We start from the raw sequence: 21,453 nt of genomic DNA, 5'->3' as shown, positions 1-21,453 counted from the left end.
TCAAAACGGTAGGTATTTGCGTTTTCTTTTAGAGATAAGTATCTTTTCGTGAGAACTATTATATAATCTGTGCTCTAGGTTAGGTTTTTTTATAATGTGTTTATATGTATATTTTTTGTAATGTTTTGTAAGTGTTTTTGTATTTTACTTTTATATTCATATTATAAAACCCTAACCTAAGACCAAAAATATATTAAGGAAATAATAAATAACAATAAAATAAATAATAAATATTTATTTTTATTTTATTTGAAAATATGTTACATGACTTTACAGAAATCCAATGCGCCATGAAACTTAAAATTAACATTAAACAAACAGGTTATTACAAATAACAATAAGGTACAAACAAATATTTACAAATAACACAATTACAAATAACTATTACTAATTAAACTTTCACGGATGTAGGCCTCGCATCCATCACCTCACAGAATCTCAGGCATTCATTTCTCACAGACGCCCATCGCCACGCAAACAGATATCTGCAAGTACTAATACTAACCCGTCGTGTTGTCCTCAGGGCTCGAGAGCGACCCCCGCGAGCGCGAGCGCTCGCACGAACAGAGCGAGGCCTGCGGCCCCGACGCGACGGACACGGGGACCAAAACAAAGACAGCCGGAGACCGCATCGTTATACATCGGGTTACACAACAGTTAATCCATTTCTTTGCAAATAAATAAATCGTGAGTTTGAGTCTCGCTTGCGCCTACAGAAATAATTATCCACTGAAAAGGGTAAAGAAATCGAGTCAGGCTAAGCTAACTCTGTTTGATTTGATAGCACAGAGTGTGCAAGTGTTATCTAGGGCGGATGCCCCGGTTTTTGCTATTTATTGTCAGTATGAACTCAATTCGTTACCATAAAACGCTTTAAAAACTAAAAAAAATAAGATTATTTTTATTTTAACATTACCCATACAACCTTTCCGGTTGCAAAATCGCAGAAAGTAGTAACTAAAATGTCAGATGTGTCGTAACAGTTACTACACTGCGACTGTGTACAGTTTTGGTTACTAAGTGTGGTAACAGTGTGTATAGATGGAATCATATCAATTGAGCTAATGCACTTACCTGTTTACTCAAAGAGTCTCAAGAATACAATGCCATTGAGTGGTAAACCACCAATTAGGATAACTACCTCGTAGTAAAAGCAGATTATAACCGCCTTGAAATGTTAGTATAGATTAACGACTCTATTTTTTAACAATAGGCTACAAAATACACTAACTAAATAATGGCTAACATAACTTTATTTGCATTTTACAACCGTCGACATCTATTTGTCCTTAAAAAAAAATGCATACGAATACTCGCCAACACTACAGACTCCGACGAATGTAGACCCTACTTTATTAAATACAAAATTTTTACATTAACATCAATGTACATTTTAGAAATCTGCAAATTTGTCAGGAAACACCCGGAATTCTTTCCAAAAATTGCCGACCGTCCTCGACGTTTTGAAAGTAGATTTAAGAATAACTTGGCGCCACCGACAAGTTCTGTACTAAAGCTACATAAATCAAGCCCAAACATGATGGCCATCAAAATTTATAATAAAATCAGCGACGACATTAAATTGCAGACATCAGAAACGCTATTCAATAAGCAGTTAAAGGACTTTTTAATTAATAAGTGTTGTTATAGGCTTAAAGATTTTTTGGAAGATGAAATGTAATTCTTTTGTAGTTTAGTGTATTGAAATTGACATTATATAGGTATCGATATTTATGATATAAACTTACAATCGTTTTAAGCATGTATATTTTTATTGTATATTTAATTTTATAAATTTTGGTAAAATAAAATCAGTTATTGACTTTAGAAATACTATATATTATATAATACAACTATGAAATTATTAAAAGTTAAATAAGACACTGTCAAATATATTGTACATATATAAATTAATCTTTAGATTTAAGATAATTGCCTTGCCCTACCAGGGCCCATGTGAAACTATTATATATGTAACACCTGTGTACCATGGATGCAATAAATAGATATGAATATGACACCCAAAACGAATGCACTCTGTAAAAAACCATTTGTTACAACATGTTTTTAGACCATTTTAACCCCAAGGTTATTCATTATTAAACAAGGAATAAGGTTAAAAATTAAATATACATGGAATGCACTTCTAACTTATTTTGTAAGTAACTTGTTGGCGGCTACGAGAACAAAAGCAGATAATAGTATTGTAATAATACAATGCCATTGTTAGTACAGGAAAGTGCATTAGCTCAGTTGATATGATTCGATCTATACACAATGCGACTAGAGCCCTAATAATATCACGTTTAGAAAGAAGCTCAATACCAGCAAAATAAGACTGACGTGAGCTATGTGAGGGAGTCTATGAAGGAGGAGTTGGAGTCAGTGTTTGACCGTTTTAAGGCCAGCGTTATGAAAGTGGTTGACCTAAAAATAAACGATACGTTAGACAGATTTACACGGATCCAGACAAGCATTAACAACCTTCAAATAGAATATGAGGAGGTTAAACAAGAGGTAGCCACCAAGAGTGCTGCCATCACAGCGTTGAAAACCGAAAACCGAAAATCAAACTTTACGCACAACACAACAGTTACGAACCTTAGCACTAGGTTGACCCAGTTAGAGAAAGGGTCGGCAACGCGCGTGTAATATCTCTGGTGTTGCAGGCGTCCATAGGCTACGGTAACTACTTACCATCAGGCGGGCCGTATGCTTGATTGCCACCGACGTGGTATAAAAAAAAACAACACTTCAAGATCTAGTCTAGTTTGTCAAAGGACTGTCTAATTTTAAACATAGACAGAGAGAATCATACTATCTTTGTCTTACACTAGTACTAGCACCCAAAAGAAAAGGATGAGTATAGTTTTTTATTCTTATGGGGCATTTTCTATGAAAAGGGACCTTATTGTCGATGGCGCTTACGCCGCACAGCGTCGCGCGGCATTGTATTTATATCGGAGCATCGTTTATAATGGCGTAAGCGCCATCTACAATAAGGTCCCTTTTTATAGGAAATACCACATATAGGATAGAGTCATAGAGGAGTACTGTCATAGTAAATTTTGTAGCCATAGAAAATTCACTGCCATCTATCGACACAAGATTAAAACTAAAAATTAAAATATCAAAAAATGTACATATATATATATGGATAAAATTTTGACCCGTTCTTTCACTGATATGCGTTAAAATTGTTAAATAACAAACGAAACCGTCAACGCCATCTATTCGAGAATAGGCCAAAGGTGGTAAAACGGGGTGGCGCCATCTGTTCGAGAATCAAATTTTCTTGATTTCCGAGGCAAGTTTTTTCCTTAAGGTCCCTCCACACTCGTGCGCGACATGCGGCGCGAAGCCGCAAATGTGAGTGTGGAGTCTGGTTCGCTAATCAGCGAAATCGACTCCACACTCGCGTCTGGAGCGGGCTTAGACTGTATCCTCAGAATAATGACTAAAGCAGTAACCATCTTATACGGAGTTACATACAGTTAGAAGCTTGGCTCTACAAGAGATCTGATAACTTTTTGACAGTACTAGCTGCTCATTACCGCACCAAGGTCATTGTGCGACGCATCCATAAGTAAGAGCGAGAAAGAGATATTGCTTTCTCTTATGCGTGCGTCGCACAATGACCCTGGTGCGGTGCGGTAATGTGTTAGCAGCTTTACAATGGACTTCCGCACCTAATTAATGGTGACACCAGTCATTGGAAAATCCATTTTATCCTTAAAGGATTTAACCAAACGAAGACGACTTCTGTATTTTTTTTTTCTGTACAAAAAAGTTGCTTATTTTTGCGGGGGAGGGAAACGTCAAATGTATACGTAACGTAAAATAGCCATGTCAGATAAACGTCAGTCCATACATTGCGTATGACCATTGGCCGACTATTTTCGACAGGGGAACCATGGAGAATGTATAAAGGAGCCAAATCTCTATGTATGAAAAGTGTCCATCAAAAAACAGTAATTAGGCGGCGCCACCATACACCGAAATACTACCAAAAACAACCCTACGTAATTTGGTCGGGTTATTTGTTGCCTTATATGGTTCATGTTATACTCATGTCCCAGAGCCTAACTAGCGCCACCGGAGAGATTAGGAACTATTATTTAAAGCTTAACGCGGTCACTTTTACAACAATTCTGCCATAAGCGATTGCGATCCTTTCTATACCATCCATAAGGGGAACGCTTGTTAATGGCTACTCCTTTTTTTTTATATTCGTCCTTCTGGACAAGCTAAGACCATAGGCCATATGGGCCATACTGCCTCTTCTTTAAAATAAATCCTTAAGCTCGCTCCAGACTACGCGGCGCGAAGCCGCGAACGCGAGTGTGGAGACGATTTCGCTGATTAGCTAACTAGACTCCACACTCGCGTTCGCGGTTTCACGCCGCGATTCGCGCACGTGTTCGAGAGCTTTAAGATTTTTATCGGTCATTGTTAAACGCATCGCACCGCACTAAGGTCGCGGTTCGGCGGACCATCTTACACACGGTCGAACGTGCGCCGAACCGCACCAACACCAAGTCGCAGATTAAAGGCACCGAGGTCTCGGTCGATAGTGTGTAACGTGGTTACCGTACGTGCGTTAAGGACACAGCTATAAGTGAGAGCGAAATAGAGATATTTTGACCGCACCAAGTCGCAGTCCGGTATGGCCCAACACAGTCTTGGCAGTGTTTTTCAAAGCACAGCAACACCGTCGCTGTCAGCTGTCATCCAGTCAATCCAACATATCACCAATCGAGTTGTTTTCATCTTGCAAATAGTAAATAAATTTACTGTACACGCGACCTTGAAGTGTAATTTTACTTGGAATATTTATTATCTTATCACGTACATGCATCGAGTGTTACTTTCTCTTCTGTTACACGCAATGAAACCAGCGGACTGATTATGTTGCAATATGGCACAAAATAACGATCTAACAAGCAGCCTCCAAACCCATTTTATTTGTGATGTCTGTAATAAGTTGTTCACTACAAAATACTCGGTATCGAAACATCTTCGGACTTGTGGTGTGGCGAACTCGTTGAAATGTCAGTGGTGTAAAATAATTTTTAAAAATCGGGGCAACTTAGTCACACACGCTGCTCGCATCCATGGCGATTACAGGTAAATATTGATCCATTGATTAGATGAACATTACTAAAGCCACAATTACATAGTGTTACAACATAAATTGAATAGATACATAAATTAAATATATGTATTTGTTGTGTAGTTTCTTTCTGTAGGTAAGTTACGTCACTATTTATAATTTTTATTAGTTCATCCCAAACCGAGTAAAAGAATTAAATAAAAAAAATGTTGCGTAAATCTTAAATGTCAAATTTTAGGAAAACAGGTCAGTTTGAAATAAGTATTGATTTACTTGATGAGCAAAGTGCATGGAGTGCATTGAATTTGTTTTCGGCGCATGTGCAACGACACGCGCCATTACTAACAAAAATTATCCTTATCTAGTTGGCCTAGCCATAAAATATACCTATCAGAATTTATGATCATTGTGTTATAAAATAGCTATAAAAGTTTCTGGCTATTTAAAAGGGGATTACTAGTGAAACATGTGCATCTAATTGTAGACTGCAGTGGAAATCACGCTATGGATCACAGTAAAGAATTGCTTGATAAAAAGTTAGTTGTTTGCGTAAACCCTAAATGCATGATTTTTTATTTTTGGAACCCATTTTTCTGTTGAATCTGTGTGCTGTTCAATGCTTTGTATACATTTGGCAACAATATGCATTTGAGGGTTAATATAGGGACAGGAAGGAACACATAGGCAAAAACTTGTTTGTATGAGTATGAATTAAGATTCCCTTTGTACAGTCAGCAAAACTATTAGTTTAGCACCCCTGCATACATATTTATATGCAGGGGTGCTAACCCAAGCTAATTGTTTTGCTGACTGTACCTAAATCATAAAAAAAATGGACTGTATAAGCCTGTACTTTTTAAACATTGTATGAAAAGTGCAGCAAAATAATCAAAATATATCCAAATCATCAATTTGTTAAATAATTTCACAGTTTAGACTCGCTTGTTTTAGTCACTCGCGCTACATGTTTCGGAGAGCCTAGCCAGCTATAGCCAGCTAGCTATAGCTAGCTTGGTTGTTGTCTCACAACAGTTTAAATTCGATCATCAATTTGTGTTTGGTGATTGTTCCAAGTTTTGTTTGTAAAATTATCAGTTTTCACTCTCACTAGATCTCCATTGATCCCAGTTTCTGTTCATTCATCCCACCTCCGCTAGGGCCTGCCAGCTCCTCGCCCATCTTGCGGCGCTCACAGTGGCTATATTGGCCCACCTCTGTGGCCAAGATCTTAAAAATTAAATTTGTCAAAATATGAATTAAACTAAATTTGACAACTGGTCTGGCCTAGTGGGTAGTGACCCTGCCTATGAAGCCGATGGTCCTGGGTTTGAATCCCGGTAAGGGCATTGGACACGACTAGCCAGAGACAGAGAGGCATGGAAGGCAATGAAGGAGGCCTTTGTGTCAAAAGCTCAAAAGGACACGTCGAGCTGACGGTTGTTGCAAGCACATAAATAAATAAATATTGTATTAAATATTATTAACTGTATTTTCGATAATAAAAGGCAAAGGCTTTGAAATTGAAAGGGCATTTATTTGTGTGATGAACACAAATATTTGTTCCTGAGTCATGGTTTTTTTCTATATATTCAAGTATATTATATTGTTGTCTGTGTACCCACAACACAAGCCTTTTTGACCTTACCATGGGGCTTAGTCAACTTGTGTAAAAATGTCCTATAATATTTATTTATTATTTATAACATTTGTCTTTTTTTACAGTTACAAAGCTGCTTCAAACTTCAAGTGTCAAGTGTGCGAGAAAACATTCAACCAGAGATTCCAACTCACATACCACATACGGAGAGAACACTTCAACCTACAAGCCAAGACGCCCTACTGTGAATTAAAAAAAATAAACCAAGTGTGGTTTGAAAATGTTCTAAATTCAAATAGTGTCCTAGAAATAAAAAAAACTGGCCACAACACACTAGTGATGAGAAAACTAGACGAGAACACTGGCATAAAAGTCAGTGATACCAACACAAAAATAACAGATTTATCAAGTTTATATCCAGTACATAATAGGTCTAGAGTTAAAGTCCAATGTCATATATGTAGAAAAATGTATCTCAAAATCACAATTAAAAAACATATGGACGAAAAACACTCTAATGTTAGGAAACACGAGTGTAATAATTGTAAGAGAACTTTTAAAAGAGCTTATTTTTTTTTACAGCATGTGTGTAACAAGATACCTAAAAGGAAAGGGAAGAAAACCATTGTTATTGAGAGTGTACAAAGTTTAAAGCCTATCGAAATATTATAGTTTTTTTACAGTTGTGAACCCTCGACAAAAAACGGTGTGGCCCAGGAAGCGCTGGTGGCCTAGCGGTAAGCGTGGCGCGTAGAGCGTGCGACTTGCAATCCGGAGGTCGCGGCTACAAACCCTGGCTCATACCAATGAGTTTTTCGGATCATTTGATATTTACTAGTCGCTTTTCGGTGAAGGAAAACATCGTGAGAAAACCGAACTAATCCCATTAAGGCAGTCGCTTTCGTAAAAACTAGTGCCCACGCTAATTCGTGGCAAAATGCGAGGAAGATAAGACAAAAAGAGGGATATTATATTTATAAGTTTGACTGCTATGTATGTATTTGAAAACCGGTTTTCTAGCGCTGGTTCATAGACACATTCTATCAAAATCGGTTCATCCCTTTCATTGTGTTGGGTTTTTTTTAAATTATTTATATGAAGTTAAGGATGTCTGCTTATAGTAGCCTCTAATGGGCCACACACAACAGATACAATTTTCAAACTAAAATAGATGTCATATATTAAAGAAAAAGTGACGAAGCCCTCCAGTGGTGAAGGCCGGATTCAAACCGGCGTCTTTAGCAAACCGGGCATATAGTCGAGAAATTGGAACCGGTTCCGCCGTGGTGGGGTGGCCTAGGGCGTTACTCAATATAAATGGGTGGTTCAACTTTTAAGTGTTGTTTTTAAGGTTTCGTACCCAAAGCGTAAAAAGTGGATGGCCCATTCTGGAGAGCGACGAGACGCCCGGCCGGTTAATATGACAATAACTTTATGGAAATGTTCTAATACGGGTTTAAAAGTAACGGTTTTTCGAGCGAAACCGAAATCAAAAGGTTGTACGCCAAGTACAGTCAAGTGTCAAAATATGGGTGCATATAACTTACTCGAAAACATGTCCCATAGTTCTTAATCCGCTGACATTAAAGAACTATGGGACATATTTTCGAGTATGATGTGTGCACCCATATTTTTACACTTGACTGTACATGATATCGATTTGGAAATTTAACCGGTTTCCGTGCCTTGTTTATAACTACCATAGAGATGCATGTTGCATTTAAATCCCATAAAATCAGGGTTTTAAGAGTTGTCCTGCGGCCGTAGCATTTTCATCGCCTGTCACGTTCTAACAAGTACATATTGTACATAAGTGCGAAAGTGACAGGCGATAAAAATGGAACTATGCTGCTACCGCAGGAAAACGTATATAACCACGGCAAGAAGTGATACAAAAAGTTGAATCACCCGAATAATTCACTTATTTAACCCGTCGAAAGACCAACATACAGAAAAGTGACCCATATTGCTCTATAGAACAGTCAAATGCAGAGAAAAGGTACCCCACGTCCATACCAATTTAGAACTTTGTATGCAGGGGGGGGGGTGCCTTTTTACCTAACACACGTGTGATACCAAGTCGCTACGAACCAAATTGAGTTAGTATCACACGTGTTACTAGGTAGCTTGAGAGGTTAATTTTAGTATTCACTAAATGTTTTTCGTTTTTTTAACTACCTATACACTCAAAAGATTTGTTTAAGTATAGTACCTATTTATTTTTATTTGTAAATATTTGATCATTGTGAATGTCCAAGCTTATAAATCTTATAATTTTATTTGCTAGATGAGAAATATATGAAGTATAAATAAAAAAATCGTAATGAAAATTGAATTTTATTTCATTCAAATGATCAGTAATCATCGGCAAACGTTTAAATTATAAAAAAAAAAAAAACAGTATAGCTGAACTTTTATGCTTTCTACGAAAATCGTTCTGTACAATTATCGTTTTATAGCCAAAGAGTGAAAAATTTGCACTAGGGTCTCGAAGGGGAAACAAGAAACAAACATAAGAGTTTAATTAAGTATTTAAGTAAGTACCTATAAACAAATGTAACATGTGTTTATTCTAGCTTACTTATCGCGGCTACTTATACTTAAGCGCGGCTTAGAAGACTTGTATGCTAAGCGCCATCTCCGTAAGACGCGCCCGAAGCCTTCGTACACCTACACCTACAATTCAGCCGGCCAGCTCCATTGCGTACCATGCAATCGCATCTTCAAATCCAAGTTTGGCTTCGCAAGCCACATTAGAGCGTTCCATGCTTCCCATTAAAAACGGTTGGAGTCGCCGTCGTCGGACACGGCGAGGAGGACATTATTATTATCTCTACACAAGTTCTCTTATGAATTATAAAACAAGTTAAACATATTAATCATATTATGAATCTATATCTCCACACACATTAATTTTGTATCAAGCAGAAATGTCTTAAACGTGGACCCCCTAAGGCTCATATATATGGTGGTTTTTTTTTTTCCATTTTTAATTTATGTTCACACACATTCTCGAAATAAATACAAAAACAGTTTAACACCTTATGAATTTAGTTGTTATTTTTAATATTTGCCTACATCTAAAAAAATCCCAAGATAAAGATTTTATTATTCGGCATATGTGGTATTTCCTATAAAAAGGGACCTTATTGCCGATGGCGCTTACGCCATTATAAACGATGCTCCGATATAAATACAATGCCGCGCGACGCCGTGTGGCGTAAGCGCCATCGACAATAAGGTCCCTTTTCATAGAAAATGCCCCATATTACAATGCGCTTATGAACATCAAATAGAACCACGACGGCTCTAACCCTGCACCTCTGCCTCGAGAAGATTTAAATCTCCCCCGCCCAATTGGAGGAGGGTATCCCAATATGGCACCGGCAACAAACTCGGCGGGACACATCTTTACAATTTCATTAATTCATGATAAAGTAAAATACATTTTATAAATTACATAAAACTCGCCAAACTGTGAGGTTTGATGGCGAGAGGTACGCTCTTTTTTTATGCTAATAACTTAACCTATTTGGGTCATACACATTTTATAGTATGGTTACCGCATTTGCGTCTTTCCTGTAGACATCGCAAAATTAAGGGAATCTAAAGCTAATTTTTATACTGCACCCGGCGGGATACATTTTTCCACTTCTTGAGACTCAAGTAAAAAAAAAACGGGACATTTAGGTATTATGTATAAAGTCGTTAACTTTTATTGTATTGTCCACACACAGAACACACAGAAGTGACCTTTTTTAAAATGTGTTTGGCCCGTTTACTTAACCTTTTGGAAGCCAATGACCGATATATACGCACCGTAGGTTCAACGCCAAAGACCGATTCATAGACCACATATTGATATAGATTGTGGTCATAGACCACAGAGCAACATAGACCTAAACCTCTTCGACGCCGTGTCAAACACAAAAGCTGTCACTCGGACGCCACGTCACCGAAGTGCCAAAATTGAAATTGAACTTTATTCACATGCGCGTAGGTCCATGTTGCTCTGTGGTCTGTGACGGATTAATCGGTCTTTGGCGTTGGACCTGCGGTGCCGATATATCTGTCATTGGCGTCCAAAAGGTTAAATCTAACAGTTTTACAGTTGTTTCTGAGATTTACATCATAATCTTTAAATTTGGTTATGTAATTTATTTCACAACATATGATTATAGTACAAATTTATCAGGTTAATTGTAATCTTTAAATTATTTAGATCTCTGTTGACATTTTGCTGGGACGTCAGTCTTTCCGTGACCACAGCTGGTGCAACAGCTGAAACGTCGGAATGTAAGGTAAACACAATGAAATTAAATCGCGGTATTATAAATATCAATCAATATATTTTATTTTAGACCACGTCCATAGTGTTAGTGTACATTCCTTTAAGCCTATACTAACTTATAATAACTTATAAACTAAGCCTCTGGATCCCATATGTACATTGTCCCAATGATTCCAGAAGGCGCAAGGAAGGAAGGGGGAATATGTGTTCAAAACGCGAGAGTTTAAAGTGTTATATATAAATTACCGTTCCCACAAAACTGAAGATTGACAGCGATGCAGGGACGAATCATATTGCCCCTTTCTAATGTATGGCACTATCCCTTTCGGCTATTTAGGGTTGTCAAAAATCAAGTTTTATTTTTGTTTGTGCTCTTAATGTATTTTTTTTGGTTTGGTCAATAATGTAATTATTCTTTGTGTGTATTTTTGTAATGTTTTAATATGTATCTTTGTGTGTTATCTGTCGTGGCATCACCAAATGGGCCCTACGGAAGACCAGCGCTGGCTTTATAGCTAGCATTATGCTGAGTTGGGTCCATTTCGTGATGCACACTTGATGATCTCTTCTTTTCTTGCTGTTGTTGTCTGTACATGTTCGTACTTGTGTTGTGATCGTCACGAATAAATATCTTTTATCTTTATCTAAGTCATTATTTATCTGTGGTCGTACATGCAAAGGGACGTCAAGTAGTGCCAACCCTAATAATTGCTCGGAGTAATGCTGAGCCGAACGGAGCCGAGAACGCCCGAAAGGATCAGTATAGGCCCCCTGGTGTGGTCGCTGGTCGTGCACAACGAGCGAGGGCTGCCTGCTCCTGCAACAAGCCAAGCACACTTTAACTCCGTTTCTTGAGCTTGAGAGAGCTGAAAGAGCACTGCTAAAAGTCATGCACCAAAAGCCGTTCAGATTCCCTAATAACGAACACTATTTACTCTGTAATCTATTATCTGTAAGAAAATTGTATATTCAAAATCTTATTCTAAAACACACACAAGCGAACCACATGCAAAACACACAATACATGATTACATGCACACGTAGAAAAAAACCCATACAGTGAAAACTGCATTTGCCAGAAGAAAGCAACAGGCACAATCTTGCAGTGTATATAATTAAATAAACAAACACATTTGACAATCATTCCTGCACTACATACGAGTGTAAGAGTATAAACTAAATGGCTAAAAACTAAAAGCTACAATGATATAGAAAACTTAATTCAAAAGAAGTATAGACCCAAACAAACACACACACACGCACGCACACATACTTTCTGTATTGTGTACCCTATCCTCCTAAGTCCCAGCTTTTTTTAAACGACATAGTCCTAGAGGCTTCTTGTTCATTTGTTTGCACATAATAAATATAGTTAGTTGGTCAAACCAATTTGTCAGTCAGTAACAACCAGGAAAATTATACTCATCCCTTTCTTTTGGGCGCTAGTACTAGTGTAAGACAAAGATAGTGTAAGACAAAGATAGTATAATTATCTCTGTCTATGTTTGAAATGAGACAGACCTTTGACAAACTATATTTGCTGTCAGTCCTGAACAGACTATTTACAACTCTATGGACTGTCAGAATATTCCGCACGAGCATTCAAATTTGAAAGCGGGGGCATCTAAACATTTTGTACCGAAATATTTACTATCGGTGTTTATTACTATAGTACTTTACTTATTGCTGGGACTGAAGGGTGACTTATTATATACAAAAATTTGGTACCGCAGGACTTAGGAGGCTATACCACTTTTACATTAAAATTTATGTCTAGTTAAGTTTTGTTAATGCTAAAATTTATATTTTTTTATAGTTTAACATACTCTAGAATTTACTTCTAACCTAACCGCGTGGATGAGCGGTGCTCTCTTAGCACAAGAGGCACCAGCCCAGCGCAGATATTGTAATTTGTGTTTTTTAAGCTACCGAATAAAATATATATATTTTTTTTATTGACAAAGAAAGGTGAGTTTTTGCACATTTGTAGCTCAATTAGCTTGTTGGATATGGATTAGAGTCAAGTTTATATTACTTTCTGATGTCCGCAGTCGGACTTGGCTGATACTTGTCAAACTAATTGATATGGTAAGTAGGTATGTAAATCTATACAATAACAATATCAAATAAACACAGCACACAATTATGATTATGTCTTCTTACCTTTGTGCTGCCTTTCGATATCTGCGCGTCTCTTGTAAAATATCTCATCAGAGTATTCGCATTTATGGAATTGTAAATTTTATAAATAGTAGCATAATAACACTGGTCACATTTGTGAGGTTTTTCACCATCGTGTATCATTTCATGTTTTTGGTCAGCATCTTTGTAGGCACTAGCATATAGCTACAGTGGCCACATTTGTAAGACTTGTCGCCAGTGTGTTTTCTTACATGAACCTTCAAAGTATCTTTACTTGTGCTAGCATATCTACGCTGGTAACATTTGTAAGACTTGTCGCCAGTGTGTTTTCTTACATGTACATTAAATTTTTCTTTTTGGGCACTAGCATAACTACACTGGTCGCATTTGTAAGGCTTGTCACCAGTGTGATTTAAAGTACTAAAGTAAATTATTATTACTATTTGTAATGCAGGCAGGCAGTTTAAATAACTGATAATGCTTGTATCCAGAGTCATAAACCGAGTTCTCAGTGTTGAGTAGAATTTGCTTTGTACTTATCTAATTTATTCTTAAACTCATTGACACTTTGGGACGCTACTACATCCTCTGGGAGTTTGTTCCAAGCGTTGACCACTCTGTTGCTAAAGAAGTGTCTAAGAGGATTATTGTAGGACCTGTGAGACACCAGCTTATACTGATGACCTCCGGACGGTTGTTACTATTGCGTTCTAGCATCTTATGGAAATCTTTAAGGTCATAGTGTTGGGTTAGTATTTTGTATGTCTCAATCAGATCTCCGCGTTCTCTGCGCTCCTTCAAGGTTGTGAGCTTTAAGAAGTGTAGTCTTTCTTCATAGGACATGTTTTAGAGTTTCTTTGGTATCTTGGTGAAACTACGTTGAACTTTCTCCAACATCTCAATATCCTTGATAAAATAAGGGCTCCCTACTTGAAATGCGTACTCCAATATAGGTCTAACATAGGTTTTGTGAATTTTGATCATCATATCCGGCGTCAGATTCCCAAAAGCTTTTCTTATGAGGTAGATAAGGTTCTTTGCTTTCTTAACTATTGCAGTTATATGTTCTTTCCATTTCAGGTCCTCACTGATTTTGACGCCCAGATCGATTTGTACCTTGACAGCTTTTAAGGGAGTGTTGTCCAAATTATATGTGTAATGAGGGTTGTTTTTACCTATGTGCAGAACAGTACATTTTGTAGAATTCAGGTTTATGAGCCATTCTTTAGACCAGTTCCATACTTTGTTCAGGTCGTCTTGTAGCAAGTCATAGTCAAGCAATGGGTTGGCAAATAATTTAGTGTCATCTGCAAAGGTACTGATGTTGCAGTTTAAGCAGTGATTTGAATACCCTTATAAATGCCTTTATAAATGCTAGCATAACTACACTGGTCACATTAGTAAGGTATGTCGCCAGTGTGATTTCTTAGATGAACCTTTAACGTACTTAAACGACTGCTAGCATAACTACACTGGTCACATTTGTAAGGCTTGTCGTCAGTGTGATTTCTTAGATGAACCTTTAAATTACTTTTACGACTGCTAGCATAACTACACTGGTCACATTTGTAAGATTTGTCACCAGTGTGACTTCTTAGATGAGCCTTTAAAGTACCTTTATGACTGCTAGCATAACTACACTGGTCACATTTGTAAGGTTTGTCGCCAGTGTGATTTCTTAGATGAACCTTTAAACTACTTTTATGACTGCTAGCATAACTACACTGGTCACATTTGTAAGGCTTTTCGCCAGTGTGTCTTCTTACATGAACTTTCAGATCTCCTTTTTGGGCACAAGCATAACTACACTGGTCACATTTGTAAGGCATGTCGCCAGTGTGATTTCTTAGATGAACCTTTAAACTACTTTTATGACTGCTAGCATAACTACACTGGTCACATTTGTAAGGCTTTTCGCCAGTGTGTCTTCTTACATGAACTTTCAGACCTCCTTTTTGGGCACAAGCATAACTACACTGGTCACATTTGTAAGGCATGTCGCCAGTGTGATTTCTTAGATGAACCTTTAAATTACTTTTACGACTGCTAGCATAACTACACTGATCACATTTGTAAGGCTTGTCGCCAGTGTGATTTTTTAGATGAACTTTCAAAGAATATTTATGGCTGCTAGCATAACTACTCTGGTCACATTTGTAAGGCTTGCCACCAGTGTGATTACTCAGATGAATCTTCAAATTACCTTTATAAATGCTAGCAAAACTACACTGGTCACATTTGTAAGGCTTGTCGCCAGTGTGATTTCTTAGATGAACCTTTAAAGTACTTAAACAATTGCTAGCATAACTACACTGGTCACATTTGTAAGGCTTTTCGCCAGTGTGATTTCTTAGATGAACCTTTAAAGTACTTTTATGACTGCTAGCATAACTACACTCGTCACATTTGTAAGGCATGTCGCCAGTGTGATTTCTTAGATGAACCTTTAAAGTACTTTTACGACTGCTAGCATAACTACACTGGTCACATTTGTAAGGCTTTTCGCCAGTGTGATTACTAAGATGAATCTTCAAATTAACTTTATAAATGCTAGCATAACTACACTGGTCACATTTGTAAGGCTTGTCGCCAGTGTGATTTCTTAGATGAACCTTCAAATTACTTTCTTGACTGCTAGCATAACTACACTGGTCACATTTGTAAGGCTTGTCGCCAGTGTGATTTCTTCGATGAACCTTCAAATGACTTTCTTGACTGCTAGCATAACTACACCGGTCACATTTGTAAGGCTTGTCGCCAGTGTGATTTCTTAGATGAACCTTCAAATGAGATTTACAACTGCTAGCATAACTACACTGGTCACATTTGTAAGGCTTTTCGCCAGTGTGTATTCTTACATGAACTTCCAAAACACTTTTTTTGGTGCTAGCATAACTACAGTGGTCGCATTTGTAAGGCTTGTCGCCAGTGTGATTCTTCACATGGGCTTGCAAGTAATCTTTTCGAATGGCTGCATAACTACACTGGTCACATTTGTAAGGCTTGTCGCCAGTGTGTTTTCTTACATGAACTTCCAAAACACTTTTTTTGGTGCTAGCATAACTACAGTGGTCGCATTTGTAAGGCTTGTCACCAGTGTGATTACTAAGATGAACCTTCAAATTACCTTTATAAATGCTAGTATAACTACACTGGTCACATTTGTAAGGCTTGTCGCCAGTGTGATTTCTTAGATGGACCTTTAAAGTACATTTACGACTACTAGCATAACTACACTGGTCACATTTGTAAGGCTTTTCGCCAGTGTGTATTCTTACATGAACTTTCAGATCTCCTTTTTGGTCACAAGCATAACTACACTGGTCACATTTGTAAGGCTTGTCGCAAGTGTGATTTTTTAGATGAACTTTCAAAGAATATTTATGGCTGCTAGCATAACTGCACTGGTCACATTTGTAAGGCTTGTCAACAGTGTGTTTCTTTACATGGACTTGCAAGTATTCTTTTCGACTGCCTGCATAACTACACTGATCACACTTGTATGGTTTCGCATCACTATGTATACTCAAATGCCTGATTAACCATTTTCGTCTAGTTGTAACATATTTACAGTGGGCACATTGGTATATTTCTGGTCTACCACTTGGTTTTATCTGAGGAGTTTTCCCTGTAACAAAAAATATTTATTTTACTAGATTAAATATGTATCATGCACTTCAGATAATTCTTCATGTTATATATAAAGTGAAGTCCAATCGAAATTGCAAATAATGTAAACAAATGGTGCATCCCTATACTCTGTATCTTTAGGTATTTAAATAAAAGTAAACAAACAATTTGTACATTTTCGGGTAGTTATAACATTGGTTAACCAACTAAATACAAAACCCCTTGGATCTGTCACTGAACGGCCTGGCTTCAACCTACATTATTTGATCATGTAATGTTTTCAACTACCCTCAACTGGCTTAAGGAACCATTTGAGGGTAGATTTTTTTTTAAATACCTAAAGATACAGAGTATAGGTTGTGTATGCTGCTCAAAGAAATATGTAATGGAGTGATGACGTCACTTCTCCGGAAATGCTCTGATTGGTGTTTCAGTCAATGATGATGATGTCCTCCCAGACGTATCCGTCGACGGCGACATCCCGACTGTGAGAAACGGAACGTTCTTCCTCTCTGACAGATAGACGGCGCCGACTGTAATGGCTACCGAACTGTACAAAAGGATATATTAAATAAAAGCTAATTAATTAATTTAGACTCTTATTTCAATATATAATAATTGGCGACGAGACACAAGTACCTCGTGTGCACGATTAGAGTGATAAAACTAAAATCTACAAGTGGTTTCAACTTTAAGTTGTGTATTGGTGAGACTTAATATGGTATAAGGTATAATGGCTGCCACGCGTAAAGATGCAGCTTTGATGGAAGAGAAAAATCCGGAGGAAAGGTGGGATATTACACAAGAAGTGAGAAGCGGAAAAATAAGCTCCATCTATAAATGCAAAAAACCAGAACTCATCCAAATTTTACGAGAAGAGAGGTTAGAACCGTTAGAATCTAATGAACCTACCGTGGAACAGTTACGAAAACAATTGAGTGATCACTTCAAGAATAAAGGAAAACATCAACAAAAAGTGCGTAACTCAACAATGACCGCGCTAGGCGACTTGAAACCATTTGATGGAGAAAAGTGGGAAGTGTTTGAACAACAGTTTGAATATTTTATCTTAGTTAATGATATAACTGAAGACAAAAAAGTGCCTTTATTAATCATTAAATTAACGGCCAAAGTTTTCGAAACACTGACTTACTTATGTTCACCTAAACAACCAAAAACTTTTACATATCAAGAAATAATACAAAAACTAGAAGATAAATATGTAAAAACGCTATCAACAACATTGGAAAGAGCCGAATTTAGGAAAAGAAATCAGCTACCAAATGAGAAAATCCAGGATTATGCCCTAGAGTTGAGAAAACTAGCAGGAAAATGTAATTTCAAAGACATAGATGACCAAATTAAAGAAAAATTCATGGAAGGAGTGTCATCTAAATTGATTAAGTTCGAGTTAATGAAGAGTCCCTCTGAAATAACTTTGGAAAAATGCATTGAAATAGCAAGAACAGTAGAGGCAGCTTTACTTCATACTAAGAACTCCGGAGAATTGACCGAAATATTTTACAACCGAGGGAAATCAAAGCCAACTTACAAAACCAAAAGAATGGATAACAACAACAAACCCGGAGCATAATGTTACTGTTGCGGCAAGAATAATCACATTAAAGCGGAATGTACTCTAAAAAAGAAATTTTGTTCAGAATGTGGAGTTTAAGGACATGTATACAGGATGTGCCCTGAAAAAACAAGACAAGTTATTAATGCGTTGGAAACATCTGCAGGGAAGGAGGACTGTGAGGATGTAGAAAATCTAGTACAAGACTTGGGATATACAACATATACCGTTAATAGTGTGAGTAGGATACCACCCTAATACTTAACTATTTGTGTAAATGATCATAAATTGCCATTTCAAATTGACACATGCTCGGAGGTGACAGTGATGTCAATTACTGATAAAAATAAATATCTGAGTAGTTTTGAACTACAAGAATGTAAAACTTTGTTTAAAATTTTTGACCAAACTATATCTAAACCAATAGGAATTGTGACAAATGTAACAGTTACATGTAACAATATCACTAATAAATTAAGTGTATTTATTGTGAAATATGACTATCCTAGACTCATTGGTAGGGACTGGCTTCATGCATTTAAATTGTGGCCTCCAAAGTGGGTAGACAATGATGATAAGAAAACTTACATGCTCCAAAATGTTTCAGATGCAGAACAATTAATTTTAGAAAACACTTAGTTTTTATTTTATTTTATTTTTTACTTGCCAACCTTACCAACAGCCATGATAATCAGTAATTGAGACTATGGAGTCTCAATTGCTGATTATCAAGGCTGTGGCATGTGCTATCATTTTACCAAATTTGAACTATTTGAACAAATATTAGAGTTTTTTAGGTGCTGCTAATTGCAAATATCAATAGTTTTTAGGGTTCCGTACCCAAAGGGTAAAAAAGGGACCATATTACTAAGACTCCACTGTCCGTCTGTCTGTCTGTCACCAGGCTGTGATCTCATGAACCGTGATAGCTAGCCAAGTGAAATTTTCACAGATGATGTATTTCTGTTGCCGCTATAACAACAAATACTAACTTTATTTATTTTTCTATATTTTATATCATAGTAGTGATGTAAGATTACTTTACGTAGTGCAGTAAAACAAATACTTCTGCACAACACGTATAATTTTTTAAGCACTTTACTAAATTTAACATAAAACACCAAAAAAAATCTACAGATGGAATTTAAAAAAATATTATACCCAAAACAAATTATTTTTCTGACTGTCCGCTTTCCGCACTGGCGTGAACAGATGTACGTGCGAAAAATGACGGCGATTAAATTTAGCTGTAGAAGGAAAGAAATGGATTAATGAGATGGAGATTATGGACGATAATGGTTGTTTCAACGGGTGATTGGTGCCTAAATTTAATGCCGAATATTAGTTTCGCCTCGAGTATTTGCTCTAGCTCTATTCCAAGTTGGTTATAAAGCAAATACTCGAAATAACACATAAATACTACTCAAAGTTATATACATCCCAAAACCCCAAACCAAGAGGAGTGGTGAAACGCAAAATTATGAACGTTGGCTCTGAAGATGTTCCGGAAATAACAACAAGCGAAATCGAACATGCTCTCAGTAAACTGAAAAATGGCAAATCACCCGGCAGTGATAACATTATTATTGAGATGGTAAAGGATGGAGGAGATAGAGTGACTGAACTACTTAAAACGGCCTTCAACAAATGCTTGGAGGAACAAACTATACCAGAGATCTGGAACTGTGCCACAGTCATCTTACTTCATAAGAAAGGAAATAAAGCAGATTTAAACAACTATCGCCCCATCAGTCTGCTCTCACACCTGTATAAACTCTTTACCAAGATCATTACTCTACGCCTTACCAAAAAACTTGACTCATATCAGCCAATGGAGCAAGCCGGATTTAAAAGTGGTAGCAGCACGTTGGATCATACCTATATCATTGTCTAGGCATTGGCTAGGTATTGTCAATGAGAATCATTATAGAAAAGACGACTGAATATCAAATGCCTTTGTGGTTAGCATTTATAGATTATAAAAAAGCACTGAGTGGGACCCACGGAGCACCATAGACGGTGCAGGCCGGGGTTCAGGCAGACCAAAAAGGAGATGGCGGGACGACTTGGACGCATTCTACCCCAACTGGTGGGAAAATGGCGATGACAGGGTCGAGTGGAGAAAACGAGGGGAGGCCTTTGCCCAGCAGTGGGACACCAAAATAGGCTAATAAAAAAAAAAAAAAAAAAGCATTTGACAGTGTTGAAACATGGTCGGTCATAGAATCACTACAAAATGCACGCATAGATCACCGATATACTGCTCTAATCGAAAATATGTACAAAAGAGCCACCCTAAAAGTGAACCTACCCCCGCTGACCGAGCCAGTTCGGATTGAGAAGGGCGTACGACAAGGTGATACGCTTTCACCAAAACTGTTTACTCTGGTGCTAGAGGACATCTTAAAAATCCTTAACTGGGAAAAGCGTGGATTGAATATATGGGGTAGTCGCTTGAATAACTTGCGGTTCGCTGATGATATTGTCTTGCTGGCAAGTGACCCCGCTGAACTTCAAAGCATGATCCAAGAACTCAGCGATGCTACCATACGGTGTGGGCTGGAAATGAATCTAGACAAGACAAAAGTTATGACCAACACAGATGTCAAGGCGAATATCACAGTTAACCATACTGCCATCGAAACTGTCGATAAATACGTGTATTTGGGATAAGAGATAGTGACTGGAAAAAAGAACCAAACCAATGAGATCAACAGACGCGTACGACTAGCCTGGGCAGCCTATTCCAATCTCGAGTTTGCCTTCAAAATGAACCTTAAGGCCGAACAAAAAGCACGCATATTTGACCAATGTATCCTGCCTGTTCTCACTTATGGAGCTGAAACCTGGGTTTTCACCAAAGACATACTACGTAAATTGAGTGTTGCCCAGCGGGCGTTAGAGAGAAAATTGGTGGGGATCACATTGAGAGACCGTAAAACAAATGAATGGCTGAGACAACAGAGCAAAGTCAATGATGTTATAAAACGCGTAGCCAATTTGAAGACCGATTCGTGGAGCAAACGACTACTCGAGTGGCGACCATGGGGGGAAGAGCGTCCTCAAAGTAGACCCCAGATGCGCTGGGACGACGACATTAAGAA

General features: G+C 37.5%; 2 protein-coding genes across 2 annotated transcripts; one reads left to right on the top strand and one right to left on the bottom strand.

Annotated features, from left to right (window-relative positions):
- The first annotated feature begins 4,825 nt into the window (after window positions 1-4,825).
- Window positions 4,826-9,755, top strand: LOC134753099 (histone-lysine N-methyltransferase MECOM-like). The gene is made up of 2 exons (XM_063688862.1): window positions 4,826-5,127; window positions 6,836-9,755. The coding sequence occupies exons 1-2, from the start codon at window positions 4,919-4,921 to the stop codon at window positions 7,380-7,382; spliced, it is 756 nt and encodes a 251-aa protein (XP_063544932.1). The 5' UTR covers window positions 4,826-4,918; the 3' UTR covers window positions 7,383-9,755.
- On the bottom strand, window positions 9,041-17,634 carry LOC134753040 (zinc finger protein 431-like). The gene is made up of 3 exons (XM_063688801.1): window positions 17,625-17,634; window positions 13,165-16,771; window positions 9,041-11,818 (listed from the first exon to the last, which is right to left on the bottom strand). Exons 1-2 carry the CDS (start codon window positions 17,632-17,634, stop codon window positions 14,541-14,543), a joined length of 2,241 nt encoding a protein of 746 aa, XP_063544871.1. The 3' UTR covers window positions 9,041-11,818; window positions 13,165-14,540.
- Between the last annotated feature and the right edge of the window lie 3,819 nt (window positions 17,635-21,453).

This window comes from Cydia strobilella, chromosome 26 (assembly GCF_947568885.1).
Source record: "Cydia strobilella chromosome 26, ilCydStro3.1, whole genome shotgun sequence".
NCBI classification, from domain to species: Eukaryota; Metazoa; Arthropoda; class Insecta; order Lepidoptera; family Tortricidae; genus Cydia; species Cydia strobilella.
The sequence above is the reverse complement of the archived record's forward strand: the minus strand, read 5'-3'. Positions and strand labels throughout refer to the sequence as shown.

Coding starts and splice junctions, on each gene's coding strand:
- LOC134753099 (XM_063688862.1), top strand. CDS start 4,919: ATGGCACAAAATAACGATCTAACAAGCAGCCTCCAAACCCATTTTATT. Junction 5,128..6,835: donor CGCATCCATGGCGATTACAG/GTAAATATTGAT, acceptor CTTTTTTTACAG/TTACAAAGCTGCTTCAAACT.